General features: G+C 40.8%; 1 protein-coding gene across 1 annotated transcript in view; it reads right to left on the bottom strand.

The window, feature by feature from the left end:
• The window catches only part of LOC148421196 (nucleosome-remodeling factor subunit BPTF-like), a 34385-nt gene that overhangs the window by 13411 nt on the left and 7960 nt on the right, over nt 1-13014 (bottom strand). The window contains exons 5-21 of the mRNA XM_088419260.1: nt 12628-12891; nt 11637-11825; nt 11335-11504; nt 9655-9831; nt 9398-9579; nt 9132-9263; nt 8145-8274; nt 7749-7884; nt 7358-7639; nt 5247-7176; nt 3730-3854; nt 3334-3462; nt 3077-3227; nt 2928-2967; nt 2519-2744; nt 2090-2227; nt 251-378 (exon numbers count right to left, since the gene is read on the bottom strand). Coding sequence (XP_088275386.1) covers nt 251-378; nt 2090-2227; nt 2519-2744; nt 2928-2967; nt 3077-3227; nt 3334-3462; nt 3730-3854; nt 5247-7176; nt 7358-7639; nt 7749-7884; nt 8145-8274; nt 9132-9263; nt 9398-9579; nt 9655-9831; nt 11335-11504; nt 11637-11825; nt 12628-12891 — 4529 coding nt within the window. The remainder of the gene's footprint in view (nt 1-250; nt 379-2089; nt 2228-2518; nt 2745-2927; nt 2968-3076; nt 3228-3333; nt 3463-3729; nt 3855-5246; nt 7177-7357; nt 7640-7748; nt 7885-8144; nt 8275-9131; nt 9264-9397; nt 9580-9654; nt 9832-11334; nt 11505-11636; nt 11826-12627; nt 12892-13014) is intronic.

Raw genomic sequence — 13014 nt, forward strand, 5'->3', positions numbered from 1 at the left:
TATAGACCTTGAGGGTTTTTGGAGGAAACCTCAAAATCATTTTTTTTGTCCTTGTGGTCTATATTTGTCATAAATGTAAAACTTTATCAATCAACATGCGAACCCTTTTGCCAGAGCAGGTCACATATCCATGTTGCAGCTTATAATAGATGTTTATTATCAAAAACTATTAGAATACTTACCCCTTAAAGGTTACTGTTAATGGATACAATCTATTAAAGATGAAATCTGAAAGTGAAGCATGGTGTACCGGTTGCTGTGTGCCTGGGATGTTGGGCCTGATGTTTACAGGGGTAGTGCGAGGCAATTTGATGAAGGTCTGAGCAGCACCTGTTGTACCGGAAGGGATGATACCCAACACCTTCTGCTGCACGGCACCTGATTTTGGGGAAAGAGTACAAAAGGTCAAGAGTGTGTGTAAATCAAAAGCGCATAGGAAAGCACAGGACTGCTACATTATACCTAATAAAGTGGAAGCAAGAATTTTATGGTGGCATTGGCATTTAGCCATTTTTACCCCCTATGGTAAAGATGAAACGTAATTAAGGTTAAAGCCTGTTTTGGCTTCGAATCGAACAAGGAACCCTCGAGGCCTCCGCTGTACCACTTGGGAAACGGCTGCACTACGTTTTCTGCTAATCAGCACACTTCCTCTGACTAGGTTATATTCACAGTCTAAATATTGCCAATACAATACAATACTGTGAAGCAGCAGCTGCACGCTACAAGTCAGAAACTGTGCATTGACATGGCTCAATAGATTATTTGTGGGCTTCTCTCTGCAAGATGGCCAACTTGTGATCACAGCAACGGTAAATATTGGTGGAGTAGGTAAACAACATCTTCAAAGACCTGCTGAAAGCTTACTTGGGTTTCCCCCAACATATCTGAGCCACCTCATAAATTATTCACAACTTTCACAACAAAGGGTGCGTTTCATATTTGCTGTGCGAGCACATACGACGCTGAAGGCTCAAATAGAAATCATACGAGTAACACTCCTTCATTCCTTCAGATCCTGCTGTGGTTTTTGTAACCACAACCAGGCAGGTAAACCTTTACATCAAGAGTTTCCCTCTTCAAACAGGGATCTTAAACCTGGTTGTAAGACACGGGGGTAGTCTCTCCTCTGGTCAGAGATATCAAACAAATTTCTATTTCTATGGCTGTTTAAGGTAGTTGACAAGTCGAGACTCTAAGGAGTGGAGAGGTAGACTTTAATTGTAAACGATAAAAAGCCAAAACAAGAAAACTGAAATCCCGCAATAGAGGGTTACCTGTTTGGGAAGTAGACCTAAGGGTAAACTTGTTTTCCTGCCTAACTTCCTTAAGCCCTTCCAAAACAAACAGTGTGCCTTCGCAGTCATGCTGGATAAATAGACATGTCCTTTAAATGGTCACACTGCACCTGAAATTGAGCTTTTTCCTTTCGGGTTACTTCAAAAAGGTAAGAAAAATCACTTTCATTTTCTTGGATGAAGATTGCAATGTTTTATCAACAAGGGAGGTTTCTAATAAACCTGTAGTCATTAAAAATGATCCCCTTTAAAGCTCTTCAAACAGTTAATATTTAAGTTAAGGGAAAATAGAAAGTCTCACTGTATGGTGTAACATATTAATATGAGCTATTACTGCACAACACCCAATTAGTTGCATTTTTAAACAACCAAACCTTTATCAGTAAAAAAAAAAAAATAATAAAACAAAACTATGCCACAATGAAACAGCCTGACATTGTGAAAAGTTGAAACAATCTTAAACAGAGCTAAATTTGAGTTAAGATAAAAAAAAAAACAGGCTAAGCAAAGCAGCCATTCTTGAATAATCACAGCAAAACAACTAACTTCCACTTTATTACCATGCTGCAGGGCCCAACCAGACATGATGATGACCTATGCCAAAGTAAGCTTGTGACTCAAAGGGCGGGTGAACATGAAGGGGATACCACAATGCGTTGGTGTGCACAACACGGTGGATGAATGCTACTTTAGAAACCTTTTTTTGCCACTACTTACACCACATAAAAAATGAAAAAAACGTTTGCCTCTTCATCTCTCTCTGAGGTGTGAGGTAAAAAGAGTCGGTGTACCTCCTTGTGAAGTTGCCATGTTGACTGTGATGAGCTTGCTGTTGGCTGGAAGAGGCAGCTTGGTGGTCACTACCTTGCCACCCACTGTGGTTCCTGTAATTTGAAATGTGTGCCCGCCAGTTGTGGCCACCGTGGTCTCTGTGTAAGCAGACATAAAAATCAACAAACATAATACTGTAATGACCAGGAATGCATCGAAATGAAAACGTTTGGTCCAAACCAAAAACCGAAAATGAGAAAGTGACTAGATGGAATCATTTCATCCCCAACCTACTTATTGATATATATTTCAGCTTTAATATATTGCTCCCGTCCAAAAGGTGGAATTCTGAGAATTTGGAAAATTTTAATTCAATTAATCAATCATCAAAAATATTTATTGATTGTGGGTGATCGACAAATCGTTGCACTCGAATTTCGATGCAATACCTGGTGAGTTTTGACTCTGCTTGATCCATGTGGCAAAGGATTGCTGGAAGTTCTTGGTCTGCTGAAATTTGACAGGCGTGCTCATCTTTGAGGACAACACAACTTTGGCGTTGGGAGTTCCCTGGCCTGACAGTGAAGCCACCATGACCTTAGGTGTCACGGCAGGTGTTGCGGGGGTCCCTGTTGGAGTGACTGCGACCGAGCCTGGTTTTTGCTCCTGACGTTTCTGAAAGCAGAAAAATTCAGATAAGATCAGAAGACAAGAACAAGGAAGTGAGTTGAAAAACATCAATTCCTGATGAAAAACAAATGAAAATTAGGTTTGAATAAGTTAGGCAAAAATGATTGAAGAATCCAGTCACTCTTGTGGGTCTGCTCAGTGGGATATAATAAGAATATTATCTCTCACCTTGGCTTGTTCAGCTGCCTGAGCTTTCTCTTTCTCAACCCTATATAAGAGAAAGGGTCGACATTTTATAAGACGATTAATGATTTTCTAATGGGTTTAATTGCATTTATTGAAATAGTGACATAATAAAATGTGCATCTTATTCTGACCTCTCCGAGAAAGCTCTGATCTCCCAGAGGTCTAGCTCCTCTTCAGCAACCCAAGTCTCAATAACCACGGGGCCTGTCTGCTTGGGAGGTTCGGGTTTCTTGGGACGCAAGGCACTGGAGCGCAGCCCTTTCCTCTGTGGGGTGTGGGTTTCTGCAATGGTGGACAAATACAAACTTGCTTGTTATTCATGCAAACAAAAGATGGATTTTATCAATTTAGTCAATACAGATTTTATTTGAAGAGAATAGATTACTACCTTTGGGGGTCTCAGGAGTTCCCAGGGGGCAGATAATTTTGCGGATGCAGTACTCTGAGCGTATGCCATAGGGTCCCACGTCACGCCGTTTGATGATCTCCGTGGTGGTGATTTCTGTGTCTGAAGTTTCTGTGGTAATGAGAGTGCATAGGACTGAGTTGGTATGACGATGAGGAGAGGCCGAAAAATGAAGGAAATGTTCTCCAACACAACACCTGTGTCAGCCACAGGGGATGGATCTTTGCAAACCTTATTTTTGCCTTTCTGGCAATGTTAAAAATCTAGATGAACATCTCAAAATATCCTGAAACAAATCTTCACATCTGAGTGCTCCCAGAAAGAAACCTACCAGTAATTGGTTATGTGAGGTGGGGGTAGGTTTGAGTGTAGCTCTACCTGTTCGTGTGGTACCGACGGCTGCGGATGGCTTCACTGCCATGTCGTCCCATCTCAAACAAGCCCAGAGCAGTCTAAGCATCAGACTCACACCGGCCAAAGTGTTCACCGTTTGCAAGCGATACCTAAATATACAAAACTAAGTATTACTCACAGTGCAATTATTGCACTTTGGTTAGAATCACACTCCAACATACAGCATGAACGTTATGTGAATACAATTGTGCTTGCTCGTGAAAAGTGAGCAAAACTATTGGAAGGTCAGGTGAATTTACCTGGTATTCTTGACTGGTTATCACATAGCCTATTTCACAAGTGCGACATGACAGAATGACTGATAGTGAGTCACTCACTGTGAGTATACTGAGCACAATTGTGGAATTAAAAGAGGCAGTGTAATAGCGAGATGATATCTGGCTCATGTTTTTTTGTGTAACTATTTCCAATTTGTATATGGAACACCCAACGCCCACTTGTTACAGTAATACATGCCTTACGCCTGTTTAGTTCGTGGGAAAAGGATTTTCCCACAGACCACGAAGGCTGTGGACAACTGGAACACAAACATCTTAAATTTTAATGCTAACCCACATTGGTACTATTTAAACATTTTCATCTACTAATCATAGACATAGACATAAATGTCTTATGCTAGGTGCAAACTTGCCAAGCAGAGTATAACTTAGAGTTGTATACTTTAGGTGCAGTTAGACAAAATGGATAAAGATTAGACATTATCAGTCTGATCAGCTTGTTCCCGATCGGCTCATATTTGGCATTTTATACAAGATTGGTGATCAGATGTAATGTCAAATTGTGCCGAATGAATGATGCCATTCATTGATTCCAAAAAATTAAAAGTTGCATGTATGTTTTGCGGGGCAACATTATGCCTTTTATTTGCGTTAGTGACTTAATTTCATTGAGTTATAGGAGTGTTTATTGTGATTATTGTAAGAATTTATTAATCTGACGATTACTTCTTTCAATTAATGGATTCATCTGATTAAAAAAATATATTTTAATTTTCATTCCTTTATTCAAAAAAGGACAATTTGCATTGACAGTGAAATGAACGAACTAAGATGCAGTTACAAATTTGGTCTGTCAGAAAAAGGGGAAATAACATCTTTGTTCAAAGTAAAAGCAAATGATTGCAATTTCGTTTTGAGTGAATAGAAATTGAGAACTACAGTAAAACGAAAATATTAATTGGTGAGAGGCTGAAATTCTGTATATTTGGACACTCAACTACACTTGTATAAAAAGAGATAAAAAAAATGGTTCCAGATAAATATAAAAATTAGTTGTTGATTAATCGCTAAATCTCTATAAATGTATGAGCGAAAAAAGGTTTTCACAGGGTCAACCTGGTGTTGAGGTCAAGTGGTATAATTTTTACAAACAAAATATATTTTCCTGAAGTCAAAATGTGCCATTTTGTTGTGTGCTCCATGTCAGAGCATAAATGAGAAGTTTTAGAGCTGGTAAAAATTGAGTGACACGCTGTAACTTACCTCCAAGTTATGCCAAATGTGGGCCTCGGGGAAGGATATGGCCAAATATCCTGGGCCGGTTTGGCGTTATAGTTAAAAACAGCCACCTCACGGAATCCTCCCCGCCTTGCCAGCACCTTCAAGCTATCGTGCGGCAACACAAAGATGCTCTTGCGGTTGCTCTTGGTGACGAACTTGCGATAAGAAGGAAGCGCCGTGTCCGATCGCACCTTCTTCGTGCGGGAGAATTTGCGGAGGCTTACTCGGCCTCTTGTTGAATCTTCCTGGTATACGTCTCCAGACGTTGTGCCACTGGTGTCAGTTGTTGATTTATTGATAGAGGATGAAATGCTTGTGCCCTTTTGTTGAAACAAGGCGTCGCTATGGCTGTCTTCTGATGGACTAGAGGAAGAGATTTTGGTCACAGTCATTTTGGTCATTGTAGCGAGCGTGGACACCGCACTTTCTGTCGTCACAACTGGTGTTGCGGATTCTACAGGGACAGCATGAGGCAACGTAGTCTCTGAGGAAACCACTGCAGGGGTGCTTGTGGAAGTGGGCGTCACCTCGGTGAAGGACGTCTTCAATGGTATTGTCATCTCTTGTTCGCTGTTCTCTGCAAATTCATCACTTAAATTGGACTCTTCAGCTGAAGGTATTGGCGAGGGTGCCATTCTGATGATCTTGACTACAGGCACGGATTTAGTGTTTGATGAGATGTGATGGGTTTTAAAAGGATCTATGTTGTTTTCCAGCTTTGATATCTTCAGAGGAGGTTTGTAATCCTGATCTGATGTTATTGCGCCACTCTCAAAAGTTTCTACAGAGCTTGGGTTCTTTCCTACAGCATATACACTTTTGTTCAGTGGAGCCATATCTCCATTTACTAAAGTCTTTTGTTGTGCGGTTATTTTCTGTGAAATCCCTTCATCTTCTACTTGACCAATGCTGTTCACCTTGGTATTATTAATAATCGTGCCATTATTTGGATTTACCACAGAGTTACTCAACAAGACATCCCTCCCTAAACCATCCTTACCATTTATATGAGGGAGAGGATAAACTGAAACAGGAGAAGTGGAGCCTTCAGTATCTTTCACATTGTCCTGGTTTTCCTCAGGGCCCATGCCATTTGTCTCAGTGGCTAGCTCCACTGAGCTTAACGTCTCAGGGCTTTGCCGCGATGGGTTTAGAAGAGATGTATTGTCGTTATTTATTTGCTCAACAACTTTTGTAGGGGTACTTACAGAATCCGTCTTTGTACATGAGTCCACGTTAGATACCCCAGACCCTATATTTTCAATAAGCCCATCATTGGTAGCGTCTACACAAGCACTGTCTGTTTGTTGCTCTGGCGAGCAATGTTTTGGCGCCATAGTCCTTTCTATTGATTCAATCTTCAATTCCTCTGACAATGTGATTGTTGGACTTGGTGGTGAAGACGAATCTCGTTCTGCATCGGAACTGCATCTGTCTTTGAGAGCAGAAGAAAGGTGGGTAACTAAGCCTTCTGTCATTTTAGTGACTACAGCCTGACTGTTTTCTTGGATTCCTTCCACATGTGCAGGCCCGGAAGTTTGAAGTGTGCAAGACTTTTGCTCATTTTTCACAGCTTTGTCCTCCTTGAGCTGTGTCTGAGCCAGAGCCTGGGGCTTAAGAGGTGACCGCGGTCGTACAGGAGTGCCCAGTGGTGGTGGTGTTAAGGAGGAGGGTGAAGAAGGTGGCGATGTCTTGGGTTTGGATGCAGACACATGTTGCTTCGTCTTCTTTTCAATCGCATGCTGCTTCACTCGCCGCTCCAGTAGGCTGTCAAGTTTGGAGGACTTGACCTTCTTCTTGTATGCAATTCGTGTGAGGAAGCCCTTACTGACATCCACCACATCATAGTTAAAAGGACGAATGGGGTCATCTCTAAGCTCCTCCTTCATAGACTCTTCTTTAATACTAGGAACTGCAGAAGCAAAAAAGGTGTAATCAGAGTGGTTTTAATAAACAACTTTGGCTTTTGATCCAACATGTTCTGTTACAGTAAAACAAAAACAAAAGCATTTAAATTACGATAGTTTTTTTTTTTTTTAATGGCAATAAGTTACAAAAACGTTTTCTAACACTTCAATTCCTTTGCTCATCACCTGATTTTAGTTTCGTGGAATCCAACTCCATCTTGGATTGTGAGTCGTCAATAGGCAGTTCCTCAGACGTTTCCCTTTCACACGCAGCTTCTTTTTGTCCCTCTTCAATCTTTTCACTAGACTCCAAAAGGTTATCTAGCACCTGATTGTCTTGGGCAGGTTTTGCGGGTGTAGATGATTCTGTATCCGCTGTATCACTGTTCAAGCCCTGAGCATCAGCTAAACGGACACTGGGCCGTTGACTCAAGTCCAAAAGGGTGCACTTCAGGCCAAGTTTTGCATCTTGAGAATTAAAAAATAATAATAATAAATGCACAATATACGGCAAATCAAGTATTCTACTAACTTTAATAACTTAAATTGAATTGAAATTGTGATTTTTTTTCCAGACCTTCAAGTTCTTTGCGGTAGTTGGCGTTGGTGTTACCAGGAAGTCTTGGTAGAAACCTCTTGACATAGGTCTTACTTATCCAGCTCCAGCCGCCGTAGCCAGTAACACGATACTCCTCGCCTTTCTGTTTCCACACCTTCAAGGAGGACAAAGAGGAATGAGAAACGGCAGAAAGTGTCAGAGAAGAGTCAACAATGAGGTTATTTGGGAGAAAGAAAAAATGTATGGAATGAAAGAATAAAGTCAGTGGGAGAGCAGGAAGAAGGATGTTTGGCTACTGACCACTAACTGCTCAGGGCATGGCTGAAGCACAACTATCAGTGATGGCCACATAGACCACACACCAGCAAACCTAACATAAAGTATTAGCTAAAAAAATAATTAAAAGTTGCCTACCTGGTGTTTAATTGGAAAAGTGTATTTGACCCATGTGGCCTGTTGCATCGTCTCCTCTTCTTCCAACTTTCTCTCCCGTTTCTTTACTTTTTCTTTCTCTTCACGCTCTATGGAAGTCATGCGGTTTAACCTGGAAAAGATTAATTTGTAAAATGTTTGAAGACAATATACAAGCTCACACGATTAAAAAAGTAAATCCTGTAACATGTATGTGCTTGAATCCTTTCAAATTCTGCGATTGATGGAAGTTAGTTAATATGTTGAGACAAAAAAATATACACAATGTACTCTTCACTAGATACACCTCATCAATGTAATGAAAGTCACAAAAAAGCCATTTACTCTGTTAATCCTTTAATCACTGTGTGAAAATTTGTGTCCAAACTTACTGGACTGATTATTGTTATTTTTTTTTTCCAAATGGGAATGGGAGAGCTATTTAACGAGGTATTATTGTTTTCACTTTTTAATGTTGTCACTTATTATTGTTGTTTAACAAACAGAATTACTTTTTAGAAACACCTCTAATTAGTTAGTTATGCCATTACCGATCTCTCTGATGTTTGACTGCTAGGGCTTGAATATTCAGATTTCACCTCTGATATTAGATATTGGCTTCTTTAAAAGGGGTGTGGTGCTGAAGATGCGGTCACTAAAATAATTGGGTAGTACTGGACCTGTAGGCAAAATATTATTCCTTGCGGTGAGGGTGGGCCTTTTGATTTGATGTCGTCAGGACACCACTGACTGCTGAAATGGTCCGAAGGACTACACACTTCCTTTATTCATGCACTGAATGCTTGGTTGAATTTAGGAGCTTTGATGATTTCCTTTTCACTCAAACTGTAAACGTACTGCAGTTTATATGACTTTATACCGGTGTGTACCAGCTGACTGTGCCAACCACAGTAAATTTCTCTGACAACCTATTGATATATTCTGCTCAATATGTGCACATATAACGATATAATGATAACCTATGTGTACCTGGTGTGCCCAAGCGAATCCTTCCAGACTGGCATGGTTGCCACAGGCTTGATGGCACATTCCATGATGGCCAGCGCCAAGGCAAACTCTCTGGCCTTACTGCACATCTGCACTGCTTTGATCCAGTTGGTCCTATAAAACAAACAGTTTCTCAAGACCTGCCTTTACAAATTTCAAAAGTAAACAAATGGCACTTACTCCAAAAAGCTCTACTTAAGCAACACAATTATAGTGTGAGTTTTTACATATTCCACTTGAATCCATACCTGTGTGAGGCCCAGTTATGGTGCATGAATGGAGATGGAACATTGTTCTCCAGCTGGATGATAGTGAGCCTTATTGTAGAGATGGTAATAAGCTTGGAACCATGGATGGAGCCATTCCACTTGAATTCCCCTGCTGGAGTCATGCAGAACTTGTGGGAGAGATGCCGCCTTTTGTCGTGATCCTAGTGAACATGGGTGTTGAAGTCATAAGAGAAGGTTTGGGAATGTCTAAACTGTGTTCTGCGAGTACCACTTGCCTCTCTGTGCTGGTGCTTGTTGAGAGCCAGGGTGTTTGTGCTGTACTGGTTATGATAGACACGATATTTGCCCTCCTGACCGAGCTTAAAGTATTGGCAAATCGTTCCCTTCATCACCACATCCTTGTTGCGTGTGCTGACACGGGTGACATCGCCTTGTGCGTTAACTACTAGGATCTACAGATGGAAAAAGGCATATTTTGATGTTATTAAAAGTTTGATATAATATATGAACGTTTCAGATATTAGTTAAAATGTTAGTATGGTCAAAACGTCTTCAAAATGTACTACTACTGGCTATATATCAACCTCCGCAAAAAAACATTCAAGTAATGGCTGAAGACAGAATTGTTGAAGACTATCTATCCAAGGGTGGCTCAGTGTAAGAGTGGTTAGCATGTCCGCCTCACAGTTCAGAATCCCAAGTTCAAATCCTGCTTGTTCCAGCCTTCTTGTGAGGAGTTTGCATGTTCTCCCTGAGCCCACGTGAGTTCTCTCCGGGCAATACGGCTTCTTCCCACATTCCAAAAACATGCATAGCAGGTGAATTGGACACTCCAAATTGTTGATATGTGTGATTGGGTGCATGATTGGTTGTTCTTCAATGTGTGCCCTGCGATTGGCTGGCAACCACTCCAGGGTGTCCCTCGCCTACTGCCGGAGACTGCTGTGATAGGACACAGCAAGTCAGCAACCCTAGTGAGGATAAGCGGCTACAGATAATGGATGGATAAATATCCATATAAGAAGCACTCATGAAAACTGAATGGAAAAGATCGACGATCCAGGACAAGCTGGAGAGACTATGTCTCTCGGCTGGCCTGGGAACGCCTGGAAACTAGCTTTTTATTTGTATGTGACAGATGACAGTGGTCAAATGTGAATATTTGATTTATGTTACCATCACTTAAAATGTTTTTCAAGCGATTAAAATGGGTGGCTGGATGGGCGGCCGCAAACATTACAAAATATTTGAAGCACAACAATGCTCACTAGTGAAAGTGATTGCTAATTGCAGTCGAGTCCCAAAAACACACATTGAACATACTGTACGTACAATCTGTTTGGTATGTATGCTCCGTAGTGGACATTATGTTCTCATTACAGTTTAGTATTGAGGGAATTATCGTGGTTTATTTTGACTTTTAAAGTCCACTTAATTTGAATGACTGAAGTGAAGACTTAAAAAGAAGATGGAGAAGAGGAACAGGACATTATTGGCCAGTTGCTAATATGAAGCACTATACTCAAGTTGACTCATAGAATATTGTTGAAGGATTGTCTAAAAGTGACTTTAAGGACAATATTACATGTGTACATTTAACATTTATGTAGGTGTGAAATTGCAATTAGTGTTTCGTTGGCTCGCTAATGATAATTGCAAGAGCTAAGCGGTGAGCATAAGAAAATCTTATAGTGTCTAAAGATGAATACATAATGAGTAGTTAGTCCAGTTAGTTAGTTAGTCCACTCACTTCAACTCACGTTCAACCTAATTAGATTATTAAGAAATGGGAGTGGGGGATTACACGATTATTCGTTTGAATAAATATTAAACTGTCATTATGAAACAATCATTATGAAAAAAAAAAGAATTTGATATGCATTTGAATTCAGAACTCATTTGTATCGCTTATTGAAATAATTAAAAAACATTCATCCGTGTCATTTATGTCTCACCTCTTTTCCTTCCTTGAAGCCCCTGTTGGCTTCATGAAGGGCAGCGGCCACCTGCTGGCTTTTCATCTGGCTCAACTTACTCTCTGGGTTTCTAAGGCGGGTCACCATACGAGTTGCAGATGACTTCTTACCGCCAAGACCCTCGCCATTGGTGGCTTCTTTAGCATCTCCTGCAATCGCAATGTCAGTTTTAGTCAAAGACATAGACAGCCAGCATTTCATATCCAGATGTCCACATTTTTATAGCGCTTATACACAATAAAATTCTTCAGAGAGCATGTTGCATTGTTAGTGCGTCCGACCTGTGTCTTCAAAGCTTGCAAGGGACGACTGGGAGGACTTGTCAGCCAGGTCAGGAGGTTCAGGGCCCTTGGGTGGGACCATAATGCTCATGCTGCTATTACTGTTATCCTCAGTCATCTGGCTGGGATGGCTCAGACTTGGGACACCATCGACACAAACAGGAACACTGTCTGATGATGGCTGTTCTGCTGGAGGAACAAAAACACCATAATTGAAAGTGGCTGCTTTCACATAGCAGCGTTTCTTTGAAGCAAATACAGACACGTGAGTGTTAATTCCGATGACTGCACAAGAAGTGGGGCCGATATATGTGAACGTCCTGCATGAGAAGCTTGAAAAGGGAATCAAAATTCTCAGTTAAGACTGCGGCTCCCTCTGCAGGCTATCTGGAGTACCTGCGAGCGAGTACTGACAACAGCAAACCCAGTACATATACACACACACACACACACACACACACGTTTGTTCGCTTGTTCGCATAACAGTTTTCTGTTATGCGAACAAACATGCTCAGCTCAGCTTCAAGGAAAACATGCACACATATTGAAATAATACAAAGCTAATCAGTCTCACTTCATGGAATATAAATTCTGTAAACAATAAAAATTGCGTGAGTTTTGTCATTTTTGTCACATGAGTTTTGTCACTCATAAACAAAACAAGACCAACGCGGTGCCCGCGGGCACTGGGTAGCCCCCGAGTATCACATCAGTAGCCCGCAGACCTGTTCTGCAAATAGTTTACAAGTGATAGAACATTGTGATTTTCTAGGAATTTTACTAACAATAATCCATTTAAGACATATACATTACATATTACACTTGATTTACATATTTAATACAGCTGTTTCTTAATTATTGTGAGAAATCAATAACACGATCAGGTTCTTCATATAAACTGGCACGTGAAAAACACGTTCATTATGTGAAATATGGCTATTTGATTAAAAAGAAACACTTATAATAATTTGACAAGTTAATCCATGATTACCTCCAGTTTTGACACAATCATTTTTCTCTTCCTCTGCCTTTTCAATTGTCTCCTTGTGCTCCACCTTGGTAGTCTCATCATTGACGTTGACACCTTGCTGTTCTTTATTTTCAATCAGCTTGGCATCTTCTTGACCATCTTTCTCCACATCCACGTCCTCCTTCTCTTGCTCCAGACGAGCTTTAAGGGCCTCCTCAGCTGCCAGTCTTTTCACCTCCTCGAGCTCTTCCTCCTTCTTGGCTCGCAGACGCTCCAGGATTTCCTCTGGTGGGAAAATGAACAGACATTGCATACTAGCTGATCAACAAGGAATCAAAGCAGCCAATTAGATTTTTTTTTTCCAATCAGTCATCCCAATCAGGGATCATGTTCAAGATTGCATGTTGT

Source organism: Hippichthys cyanospilos, chromosome 7, assembly GCF_059441005.1.
Source record: "Hippichthys cyanospilos isolate Australia breed blue-spotted pipefish chromosome 7, RoL_Hcya_1.0, whole genome shotgun sequence".
In the NCBI taxonomy this organism is placed as follows: Eukaryota; Metazoa; Chordata; class Actinopteri; order Syngnathiformes; family Syngnathidae; genus Hippichthys; species Hippichthys cyanospilos.